This window comes from Lichenostomus cassidix, chromosome 2 (genome assembly GCF_008360975.1).
Source record: "Lichenostomus cassidix isolate B80296 chromosome 2, HeHo_3.0, whole genome shotgun sequence".
Classification (NCBI taxonomy): Eukaryota; Metazoa; Chordata; class Aves; order Passeriformes; family Meliphagidae; genus Lichenostomus; species Lichenostomus cassidix.
In genome coordinates, this window is record NC_139482.1 from 30145012 (window position 1) to 30157458 (window position 12447).

At 36.4% G+C, this 12447-nt stretch overlaps 1 protein-coding gene across 13 annotated transcripts in view; it reads left to right on the plus strand.

Annotated features, from left to right (window-relative positions):
- The window catches only part of HDAC9 (histone deacetylase 9), a 457439-nt gene that overhangs the window by 388742 nt on the left and 56250 nt on the right, over positions 1-12447 (plus strand). For all 13 annotated transcript variants that reach the window (XM_085050864.1, XM_085050871.1, XM_085050865.1 and 10 more), the window contains one exon: positions 9361-9479. In XM_085050864.1, coding sequence (XP_084906990.1) covers positions 9361-9479 — 119 coding nt within the window. The remainder of the gene's footprint in view (positions 1-9360; positions 9480-12447) is intronic.

The window sequence follows — 12447 nt, forward strand, 5'->3', positions numbered from 1 at the left end:
TTAGGGTAATATAAAAGAGACAGGATTCCTCCAAGCTACACAGAGCCAACACCAGATCACATTTCTAACCAAACAGTAGCTGAAACTGCACCAGAAAAAGTTGTAGTTTCTAACACCATGTGGTACCTTGGGATTAGTGTGTTAGTGAGAGTGTTCCCCCTGGTCCCACAAATATCTCCTCTCTTTCTCTCTGAGAATTCTCTGAGTGTGGGAGGGAAGAGGGAGGAGGAAAAGTGCTTTTCTGGGTTACCTTACATTATTTGTAAATATTTCTTCTAAATCCTCAATAAAATTGTATCAGTATGGGTTTCATTAAGTGGCATTCAATTTGGGTAAAGTGAGAACTTTTTGTCCTGAATAAGCCTTGTCATGAGGGAAACAGTATTTTTGGCTATCAGAAAGAAGACCAGCTGGTCTGTTTAAATACATGCTAGAGTGCTGAGATGGTCCAAGGTGACCCCAGCTCCACTGGCAAGGCTTTGCCAAGCATGAACCAAACATGCCTGTGTTCACTAATACAGAAGTGTTACAGAAGAATGCTGTTCCTGCCTGTAGCATCAATACCCTGCCTGTAGCATCAATATCCTGCCTGTAGCATCAATTATGATCAGAGCCATTTCCTGTTGGTTAACTTGGTTTGGGTATAAGAAGATGTCTGTATGTTCCTTGTTTGCTTGTCTGTATGTTCCTTGTTCCTTGTATGGTGTTCTTCAGCAAAAACCAGAAGGAAATGACATATGTCTGCATCTTCCCTTTGGGACGTTGGAAAAATATGATTAGTCATATAAGCAATTTTCTGAATAGCTTTACTTCAAAAGTAAAAGTGACAATGTAGACTAAAATGGCAGTTGCTATCCAGAAATTTGTGAAATTTCTGCTTAATGATAAGCCAGAAAACCAGAGAGAGCATGCCATTAAAAGTAGCTATGAATATATGGAAGAGAATATAAGACAAAACAAGAAAGCATCTGTAAGAGAAAATATGTAGAGACCTCTGAGAAAAAAACTAAGACAACTTTCTGTACTTTGTATTCACAACCATGTTGATGAATATAGCATGTGGAAAATTATGGTTTTGTGTATGGGTATGACCTTGATAAATAATTTGATTTCTAGAAAATGTTTTTTTCTTGTCATTTAAAAGGAAAAAAAATGCCCTTCTGGGAAAAATGCACTTTTCAGAAATGTAGCAAACTTAGTGGTAAAAGTACTTTTTCCAAGGGGTCTCCCTGTCTTTTATTCACTCAACCCATTGCTCCCATGAAAAACTCAACCACTCCAATTCATCTCTCCAGGCATTTTTTAATCAGATTTGCCTTCCCTTCTTCCCCACATCTCACTTTTGCAATAATTGAAAACCACTTTGTACTTTTTGAGTAGTCATTTGTGGTGACATAAGCAGATTGTTAATGTTGGAAACTAAGCTGTTGTATAATAAATAAAAATAAGTGTTAGGTAGTGTACTTTCTTCATTCTTGCTGTGTGTCTAAGTATATACTATATCCCCAACCTGAAGAACTTTTCTAAAGGTTTTTTCATTAAGAGGGAGTGTAGATTTTGGGCCTAGAGACAAACTCATACTCTAGAGCCCTCTTCTTTTGAACTGATAGTTATTTTGCTGTGGAAAATACTGTCATATATTCAGCCTTGATAGGTATGTAATATGTTTTCTAAACAACTATACAAATTTTAAAACAGAAAACTTAAAGTACCCCCAAATGTGATTTATATATTTATGGCAGAAAAACTTCTAATGATTTAATTTTTTTCTTCCATAAAATAGAGTAGTGAGCACTGAATTGATTATTTTGATAGAAACGTTTTACACCATGAAAGCTAAATGTTATCTTATACTATAATACTTGAGGGTAAAATTTGGCAGTGTGTAAGCATATGTCAGCACCATTTCCCATACAAATTAGAATGGCTTTGACAAAAAAATAATTGGCTTAAAATGGTGAGATTCCATATTTACAGCATTTTGATTCATCAGTGGAGGAGATACTATTTTAGTTATGCTGTGTTTTATTTTATACTCCATCTTTGCAAATTAAACCTCTACTTCCTCCTCATTAATCATCCTCAGTTGTGCAGCTCTTGGAAGCCACATCAGTCCTGTAGCTAACAACTGGAATTTAGTAAATGAATTGTTCACAGGAATGGCATGTTACCAACCAGTTTTGTTTGAGACCTGAGGTAAAAGGTAAAAAAACCAAATTTTTTTTCATCAAATAACTGCTTCCACAAGTAAGATCGAAGAAGACAAAGGAATATTCAATAGAAAATGCAGATTTTCTAAGCTCTGTTTTTCAGGGTAAAAGTGTTCTGTGTCCTGCCTTTGCAGGTACTATCTTGGCCTATATTTTCATAGACGGCTTTATATTTGCATACTTGCCTTTGATATTTGCAAACTTGCTTTTTAAGGTAACCACTTCTTTCAACCTATACTCAGAAGAAAGAAAGAAACTAAAACTTTTCATTCAGTGGCACTCAGATAATCCTACAATTATAACATTTAAAATCACTAAATGGTTTTTAGATGGGTGCATGGGTGCATCCATGGAAAAACTTGATCCTTTAAACATTTTGGCATATGATTAAGTTCAAAACCATGTGCAAATCTCAGTGACATGACCATGATTTGCATTACTGAGTACTTTGTACTGATGTGATACTTTTTGCCCCTTGAAGAAATAGAGAAGAATATATTTTGTGTCTCCAGAAAGCAAGTAAGGTAGCTATAAAATAAAAATAAGGACAGGAATATTGACTGTGCTTAAAAAAGAAACAGAGAAGAAATAAAATTATTAAAAAGTTATAAAAAGAAAACATATAAGGTTAAAAGAAAATATATTAAAACAAAGACTGTAAAGATAAAAGTTCTATAAAACATATATCTTAGAAACTAATGCAGAAAAAATTGGCAGAATTAGGTATGCCTTGGAGGATAAATCCAGGACAAAACTGATGGTCAGATGACAGCAAGGAGTTTTGGGAGAATATTCTCAAATTTGGTCTAGATGAACTTGGGCTGACAGTAGAACTGGCACAAAGGAATGTTGTGAAAGTAACCAAAATTTTTAGCGAGAGACACTATTATAAACTCAATTGATGCAAAAAAAGTATTATCTGAGAGTTGTACAGTAATGCTATGTAGCTGTCTGTGAGAATAGACATTACTTGATACTGTGTTACATTAAAACATATGTGCAAACAATGTGCAAAAACAATAGATAGTGTAAGGTCCACATACCTGTGGGGGAAATCTTTTAAATGCTTTCTGATCTGTTCATATCTTGCTTATCTGATCTGTTACTTTAACTTGTAATTTTAAGGTAGGACAACATAGTGATTGTTTGGTATTGTACTTTATTTGCAGAATGTGAAACTGAGAAACTGTAGGCAGACCTACATTCTTTCAAACAACAGCCTGGGTCTCCATTTGGTGCCTAAATCCCAACTATAATAGCCCTAATGCATTGTATATATTCTTGAAAAATTGAAGTCTGATATAACTGAACAAAAAGCAATGCTTTTACAGGTTTTTTTTTCTATTTGTTGAAGTTATGAACTTTAGAGTCTTCTGCATTTTCTCTCAAGGTTTATCAAGGGAAAACTGGGTAATTTATTCAAATCTTTTACCAGCTTTTATTTTTAGCTGATTCATCTGTGAAGTGGGTAAAGAAATGCCTGCTTTAGAGGACTGCGCAATCAGAAACAGCTATACTGATTTATACCAGCTGAAGATATGAGCCTTTCCATTCTTCAGCGTTCTCAAAGTACTTTGAGATCACTGGATGAAAACACTGGAGGATTTTAGGGAAAGAGCAAATAATTTATGTTACTAAACCATTCCAATCTGCAGTTTTAGAACAGCATGGATTATTTTTCTCAGTTACATAAATTATTGTGCTGGGCTGGTATTCTTGCTCGTTTCCTTTTTAAATTACCAACACAGCAAAAGAATTGTAGCTATTTGCATAAGTTCAGCTTTCTTTAGAGATTTCCAGCTCTGCGTGGTGGTGCTTGGAGAGTAATTTCTGTGTTGGGTACATCTCTACAATCTCTTCTGGGAGAACAAATGTTTGGGAGCATCCTAGCCATGTGCTTTGAATGTACAAAAATAGAATGGAAGAAAGAAGAAACGGAGTCCCTTGGTAGAATCACTTTAATGTCTTGCATCTGATGTTCAGATTGGTGGGGAGGGGAGGATCACATGCCTGATGTTTTCTCTAGAACTACACCCAACTGGAAGCCATCCCTTGGCTTCTCTGCAGACAGCAGCATACCCAAATGGAACATATTAATTCTTTGGGGAAATCTCCTTAGTCGGACAAAAGGAAATACTTTCAGCTTCCCAGATGCATACTCTGTTCCTAGTACCATCAAACTGAAAGAAGAATCTGCATTACCTTGATCTGGAGGACACAGTTTCACTGTAACTGTAAGGTTTATCATGGATAAATAACTTCTGCGATGCAGCTGCTCAAGCTTTCAGGTTTTGACATGTTTATTAATGAAAATTAATGAGAAAAGAAAGAAACAGTCAGCCAGGAAAGATGCCCCTGTAATTCTGCTGTCATCATTAGGTGAATATGGTTTACCAAATATTTATGCTTCTATATGATTCAAGATCACAGAAAATAAATAACACTTTTATGTGTTTTATTTTCTTTGGAAAAGAAAGTAGAGGAGAGTGTGAGTCATAGTGGAAGAATAAAATCCATTTCTTTTCTGACAAAAGCTGCTTGTTTTGTCAGAGAAGGATCCTAGCATTAACTTAGGTTTGCTGATAAGCTCTGGAGCCTGACAGGCTTCAAATAGAAGTGATGGCCTGCCAGTCCCTAGTCTGTACCTGTCTGGTGACCCATGGCCAGAAGCCAAATCATATTTCTTACTCTTGCTGTGAGTAAGATAATCAGTGTTCCTAGCAGGGTCTGAATGCAGGCTGCCAGTGCACCCTTGCAAAGATTTCTGGTGAGCAGAGTTTTGACCCTCCGCACCGTAACAAATCCTGCCAGATGCAGCCTGACTTCTGAGCATAGGGCTGGTCTGAGGAATCTGGGAAGGTTAACATGAATATGTATTAGTGTATGAGCAATGCTATTTGCCTGCTTTAAAAAAAAAACCAACCCACTATGTTTTCTATTATGATCAGATTCAGAGGGTTCTGTTCTTAGGCAATTGAGAAGGGAAGTCCCATGGTTGTGGGAGCTCCTGAGGGCGTAGTCAGTGGATGACTTCTCCATTTACATGTTGTGCCCTCCAGAGTGTAGATGAGATAGAAAAGGTGCAAGGTCTGATGATTCTCTGCTCCCAAGAAATAGTAGTGAAGGATCAGGAACTGTCACTTCCTGTCCAACCATCCTGAGATAGGAAAAGTTGGTTAAGAGGGAGAAGTGATCTTCATGTTGCTTTGTGCAGGTTTTTTTTACAACTACCAACCTCAAAACATTTGTTGTCGCTGCCCACGGAAGGGGGGGGTGGACTAAAGGTCCCTTCCAACTCAAATCTATACTTCTATGATTCTATGATTATCCTAAGGAGAGATATTCATATAAAGGCACTAAAGCCTGAGAGGTGGCAAATGACAAAAGGTTTTTTTTTTAATGTCCTGGTGAAATGAAGATTATGTTTAAAAATGTGTGTGTCGTTCCTTATAGAACTTCATAAGATAGGAAAGTATTTGTCATTTTTGTGGAGGAATTTTCATATGTATTTTGTGACAAACAACAGTTAAGGCCAAGGCTGGACAAACTTTAGAGATGTCCTGTATACATAAACTCCAAACCAAAATGCTGTTTTCCAGACATTAAGCTGGTCTTTTCTGAGCAGAGATCTCATTGCATTAATTCAAAAGAGTAGCCACCTAAATGCCAGTTGGTTAATGTACAAGATTGGATTAGACATTCAGGAACCAAAGGTCTATATGATCTCTGCAATTGAGAGACTTGTGTCTGTCATCTTTTTGAAAGGCCAAATAGTAGTCTTGAGTGCTGTAACAAGGACCATAGACAACCTGAGATGTTTAAGAGAAGAGTCAAGCTTGCCATCCCAGTAAACAGATTATTTTATTTTTTTTTTTAGTTTTCCTTAGTGTCTTTCAAAAAGAAAAGTCCTAAGGGTTACCATTCAGTATTAAATCAAGAACAGTATAATATGTCTGTGCTGTGACATTCTACTTCCCTCAATGTTATGGAGGATGAAAAAGAAATTAACAATGCAGGGCATACAGGTTAGCTCTTCTGGTACACTCTATGCAGAGTAGCAGCAGCAAAGTTCTGTCTCAGTTTGTGAGGCAATACCAAAAGTAGGATGCTCTTCTTGTGTGGAAACATAACAGACACTCTATACATTTTTAAAAGAAAATATTCTTTCTTTCAGGAAAACCCTCTCACCTGTTATTTTGGTAATGTGAATTCAGGTAATACTGAAAGTAGTAATAGAACACTGAATTATAAACGCCACCTCCAGTTATTAGCCTTATAGCCTTCTCCTTTCTTTAGCTGAGATTCCTATATATCATTTCTGTAGAGATTTATGAATGGGCTACTATTTCCTGTTCAGCTCTATTAAATATGGTGTTAATAGCTATTCCTGGTTCTTTGTGTCGAAAGACCTTGCTTTCAGTATTTAATAATTTTTCTATTGCTACTCAGTGTGGCTGGCAGTTTTAATGTCAGACACATTTATTTGACAGAAATTTTGAATAAACTGTGTCTAAACAATTTTTGCTGCTTCTATGAATGAGATTAAGGGTCAAATGCATTGTTTTGCCCAAGTTATTAAAAATTGTGCTGACATCTTTATGCTTTAGAGCAAGATCTTGAAATGTAGTAGAAGTGTGGTAGATTTTCCCAATGTTCCAAATTATAAGACTCTCAAAAATTTCTTTGTATGTTAGGCTGGTTAGCCTTGTTACTGCTCAGGAACTTGAGTTTCCGGAGCTTCTCTCTGCACTGAACACACTCCATGCTCTGGCTTCTGAGCTTAGTCTGTGCAGTACTCTGTAGTGCTGCCACTTTGTTTGACATGAAGAAATAAAAAGCAGAGCCTGACTTGAATCTGAGAAAATGTGAATGGAGAGGAGGAGGGCAAAAGCTCAAGTGGCTGCAGATAGGCTGGGTTCTTCATAGGATCCCTCCTTCTTTCAGTGCATACGATGCATGGTGCTATGGGGACAGATGAAGATTTTGTATCAGCCACAGTCCTCATCAGTAATCAGGATCCATTCCACATGTGTTGCAGACGTGGGGAAGTTTGGGAAGTATGTGTTGCTTCAGACAATGAATTTTTAATTAGAGTATCAGAAGGTATGTGCATAAGATAAGATATGGTTGCATAGGAGATCTTTATTCCTGATATTGTTCCCTAACTTTGTGGAGATTAGCCTGCAGAAATGTTTTTACAGTCACTGTAGTGTCTAATGTAAGTATTCATAAGTGTACTTAGTGTGTTACAGAGTTATACATCATGGAACAGCAGGAAAAAAAACTAGAGGAGAAGTAATTGACCTCCTGCCTGCAGGCCATGTCAGCTTGAACCTGTAGCAAGCTTGGTGGATATTGGTTTTAACTATTATACAAAACTCCAAGAGATGGAGAGCCTCCAATTTGCTTAAACATTTTATTTATAGTATTATTTAGTCTTACTATTTAAAACTTATTTCACTGTATGAGCTACAGGTTTCTTGCTGCAGCTGCTTCAGGTCCTGTCCACAGGATATAGAACAGGTTATTTCTTTCCTCTTGCAATGGCTTATGCATTTTTGGACTTTTATCATGTTTGCTTCCAGGTTATGCTAATCAAATAATTATAATTATATTATTTATCCACTTAAGGTTTTTTTTTTTAAGTTTTTTTCTTTGCTTTTGATCTCTCCAGTTGGTCTAGGTCCTTCTTGAAGTGCAATGCTCAGTACTAGAATTCATATTTCAGCAGGGACCTACTAATGACATGTAAAAAAAGGGAATACTTCACAACTTATATCACCTTGCCTGCAGATATTTTTGGTGCAATTTCAGCAAAATCACAGAAAAAAAATTAGGCGGCCTCTGTCCTTTTCTTTTAATGTAAAACTATATTCATTGAAATTCTGTATGCCCTGACAATGATTTTTGCTTAGTTTGAATTCTGTTTTTTTAACAAGTAAAAGGAACATTTTCCTAATATTAAAATTATCTTTGAGGAAAACAAAACAAAGTTTATAAAGCAAATATCAAAAACTAAACTAAAGAAAAACCTAGAAGACTGTTAAAATATTATTAAAGTGTCTTTTTTTTCACAGAAAACCTAAACCCTTTAACAAAAATATGAGTTCCTTGGACTAAGTTGTTTATAAAATAAATTAATAAACATTGAACTAAAACAAATAGCATTACCCATGTACAAAATTAATTTTCACATTCTGACCAGTGTAAACCAGTTGGGATTCTCTGGAGTTAATTTATCTGTGATAGAACATTCATATGTGCATTTGCCTTTTAATGTTAGCAGTGTCCTCCTGGTTTAGCACAGCCATTACAGGCTTGGTGTTTGTCAAACCTGTGCAAAAGCCATCCTTTCACCTTCCCTTTGGAATCAGCCTGAAAGAACACATCTGCAAGTGCAGAATGCAGGGGCTTATCATCTCCTTCCATACATCTTTCATGCTTTGAGTTTGGAGAAGCGCAAAATCAAAGCGATAAATTATCTGCACATAAGTGTGTCGAGGAAGGGGTTAAAAAAGTGGAATCTTTGTGACTGTAAAGGGCTGAATTATCTTCCTGACACCAGCAGGGGTTGCTGTCACTAGTTTGTGGTTGTCACATTCCTGTTATGCTTGACCTTGGAAAGGCTTGACAACATAGTCTGGATTTGATTAAGGGAATTTCATGTTTTTCCTTTGCTAGAGTCACCCCCCACCTCGACAAACATTTAAAAATGTGAAGAAGTAAAAAAAAAAAGTTTGGAAAGCAAACATTTTCCCAAAAGAAATTTATAGTTCAAATTTACACCAAGTTCGCACTAACTGGAGCAGTCCGGGTTTCCAGTCAGGCTTTGAGAGCTCTCTGTAAACCATTAGTCACTTCCCTGGAAGAGGCAGCTTTTTATAGGCAGCAGGATAAAACAGACACAGATGTGTAAGTAATATTAGAGGCTTTCACATGTACCTGCCTTTTTTTTTCTCCATCATACAAAAGAAAAAAGAGTGATTATAGAAAGAAATTAATTGAAGCCTTGAACTTGAACAGCTACCATGGACACTGGTTTAATTAAAATAAAATATCTTGTGTTGTAGTTTTTTCTAAGTGTGACAATTAATATAATGAAAAGGGAAGTTCTTTTAATTTTATCGCGTTGGGTTTTTTCATTCTGCAGGACTGTGATTATGCCAGCTGCCAACGAGTTTGATCCAGAAATTGTCCTGGTGTCAGCAGGATTCGATGCTGTGGAAGGCCACGACCCTCCGCTGGGCGGGTACAAAGTCACAGCTAAATGTGGGTATCGCCATTGGCACGTGTTTCTCAGTTGGTGCTTTTTATACTTAGGAACATTTTTATAAGTCCATTTCACATCCATGTTTCTGTTTTGTGAGATGACAGCTGTGTCACTGAGCGCAGGGACTGTCCTGCAGTTAATACCCAGAGATGCCTGGAGAGCTGCGGCACTTGCCCAACTCACGGACAGGGTGGGAATGAACATGTTAGCATTTCTGGCTCACTCCTTCCTGTTCCTCTTGGCATTTTTGTCTTGACTTTTTAAAGTATTACTTTTCTGGCATTCAAGTAACATTTTAGAGTTTTCATGCTTTTCGATAGGCCCCATTTTCCAAATGCTGGAGTAAGTTACTTCTCTTTAAATATATATTGGAGATTTTAGACTTTGGAAACCTAAATCCAATCTCATATTGCTCTTTTGTTATTGAAATCTTTTCAGCTCCATGGCATTAATCCTGAATTACATCAGTGTTTATGAAGGCCAAATTTTTTAAAAGACTACTCTGTTGGGTCTTAATATTTGGATGTCCCTTTTAGTCCTTCAAAATGTGTGCTTATGGCAGAGATTTAATACTTTCTGAAAGACAGGTCTGTCTGACATATTTCAAATGCAACACTCCAAAATCACTAGCTCTTACAAGATATTGTAGCCAAACTGATTCTGAGCCTTGATTTTAAGCAAGGCTGGATGATGGAGTAACTCTCTGTACAGTAATGTGCATTGTGACATTGCTATATATCAATTGCTTTCCATGGGACAAGACAAAATTGTTTCCTAATGCAATGCTGTGAATAATTTTCTCCTGTATATGTGCTTTTATTCAGTATATTCAGTATATAGTATCACTTCAACAGTTATTAAATATGGATCTCTGCTGCTAATGGCAAGTGACTTGGGAAAAGTCTGGATAAGTCAGTGAGACCTAATGGCATTTAAAACACTGCACAAATGGACTCCAGTTCAGAGGGTTTTGTCCTGACCTTTGCCTTTTGTTACAGATCAATAGACCAAAGTTGTTTGCCTCAGGAGGTTCAGGGCAGACATGCATATTTTTTATTTTAATTTTGACTGCATGCTGAACAGGATCCCCTGAATACCAATGACAGTGAGGGAGAAACAGAGTGACTGTCCATAGTGGTGTGCTGTGGAAAGGGAGAATGCAGGGAGCAGTGTAAGGGTCTACCCAAAGACACTTCCACAGCTGCTAATGTACCAATGGGCTGGAAATGGAATATCCCTCTGGCTGCAAGTAAGACATATTGAGTTTTAGTACAGCTTTTCAGCTTAATGCGGTGGTTACACTGGAGAGGAAAGAAACATAGCAGGCTGTGTGCATGTTTGAGTATCATTTCCCTGTGCTTTATGATTTTTAGTAAAGCATTTTGCAGGAAGAGGTGAGAGATTTACTTGCTATTTTTTTCCGTGTGGTTCCTGGTCAGTGGCACCGTTCCATGAGCTTGTGTGGGAGGGAGGTGAACTTTCAACTGGTACTAAATTAGATATTTTGTTGAGAGCCATTGTATAACTATCTGTATTTAGCTGTTGAGAAGGTATTCTACATGTTCCTTAAGGATGCAAGATGCTTTGGCCTATGTAAGATGTTGGCATAACAACTTTAACAACTTAAATAAAAATTGCAGCAAAGAAAAATTGCCTGACATTAGAATTAATGTTAATTTTCATTCATGAGTTAATTAATTAACTCTTCATAACTTTTGTTTTAGAAATCTTAATACATTTTTAATATAGGAGGCTGCACATCTACTTCTTCACATGTGTCTGTAAGCAAAAAAAAGTGATTTACCGTAGGTGGCTCTTGTTTAAATTAAGAGAAAAGCCAAGATAGAGCCAGATAATGATCACGTACCTGAGGGATGAATAAAGCCTTTTTTACAGAGCCAAAGGAATTTATTATTTCCCCAAAACAAAATTCTCCACATTCCACCATACTATTTTAGAACATAACATACTATATGTGGTATGTAGTAAAATGAGCAGTCTATTAAAAAAAAGGTCCAAAGAGAAACTTTCATATTAAAGACTAAAATAGATATTCATGCAAAGTTTTAATATAATTGGTTTGTAACAATTAGAAATTATGCCCTCAACAAGTAAAGTTTAACCTATACATATTCTGTCTTTATAAATCTTTAGTACTTTGTGTGCACATAAGACATTGAATTTTCTGATTTCTATCACTTAATACAACCTTTACAAATTAGAGAGAAATTGACGTCAAAGTAGAGAAGATGGATCCTTAGCTACTAACCTTACTGTTAAAGAGACTTTGGAAGTCAGTAGATGGTTGATAATTAATTATTTATGTCTTTCCCCTCAGAGTACAATCAAAGAGGAAATATTAAAATGTAATAACCAATCAGCCTTCCCAAGCTGTAAAGTAAAAACCATTGGATGAAGATAGCAGATTCGACTAATTGCAGCCTTGGAGTAACCATATAACAGGCAATTGCATTCAGAAAAAAATGGTCTACTAAATCTGCACATTTTAAGAAGTGTAAATCATAATCTGCTTTAACCTGGATTTTTTTTCTATATTGTCATACAATCTTATTTACTGAGGAGTTGCCATTTCTGATTAGTAAACAAACATGTCAGCAACAAAATAATCATATATATTTTTTCAGCTGATTTTAAATCCACGGGTCTGTTGTGCATGCCAGGATTTTTCACAGTGAGGTGACCCTCAACTCCTCTAGAAGGCTCTAGGATGGAATTTGGCCAACTGAGATCAGTGATTATAGCAGAGCTTGGAGATATCTCACTTCCCAATTTATGTCTAGTTGTATTAAATAATGAAATCACTAATGGTCTTTTTTCCATTAAAAAAAAAGAGATCATGTTTTAAAAATATTGGAAGGGAAGTCTGAGTCTTTCCTGTTTTATTTCACTTTTCAAATCACTTTCCCTATCTTTTCAAACTGCCTTTGCCTGTTGATTAGTTTTCAC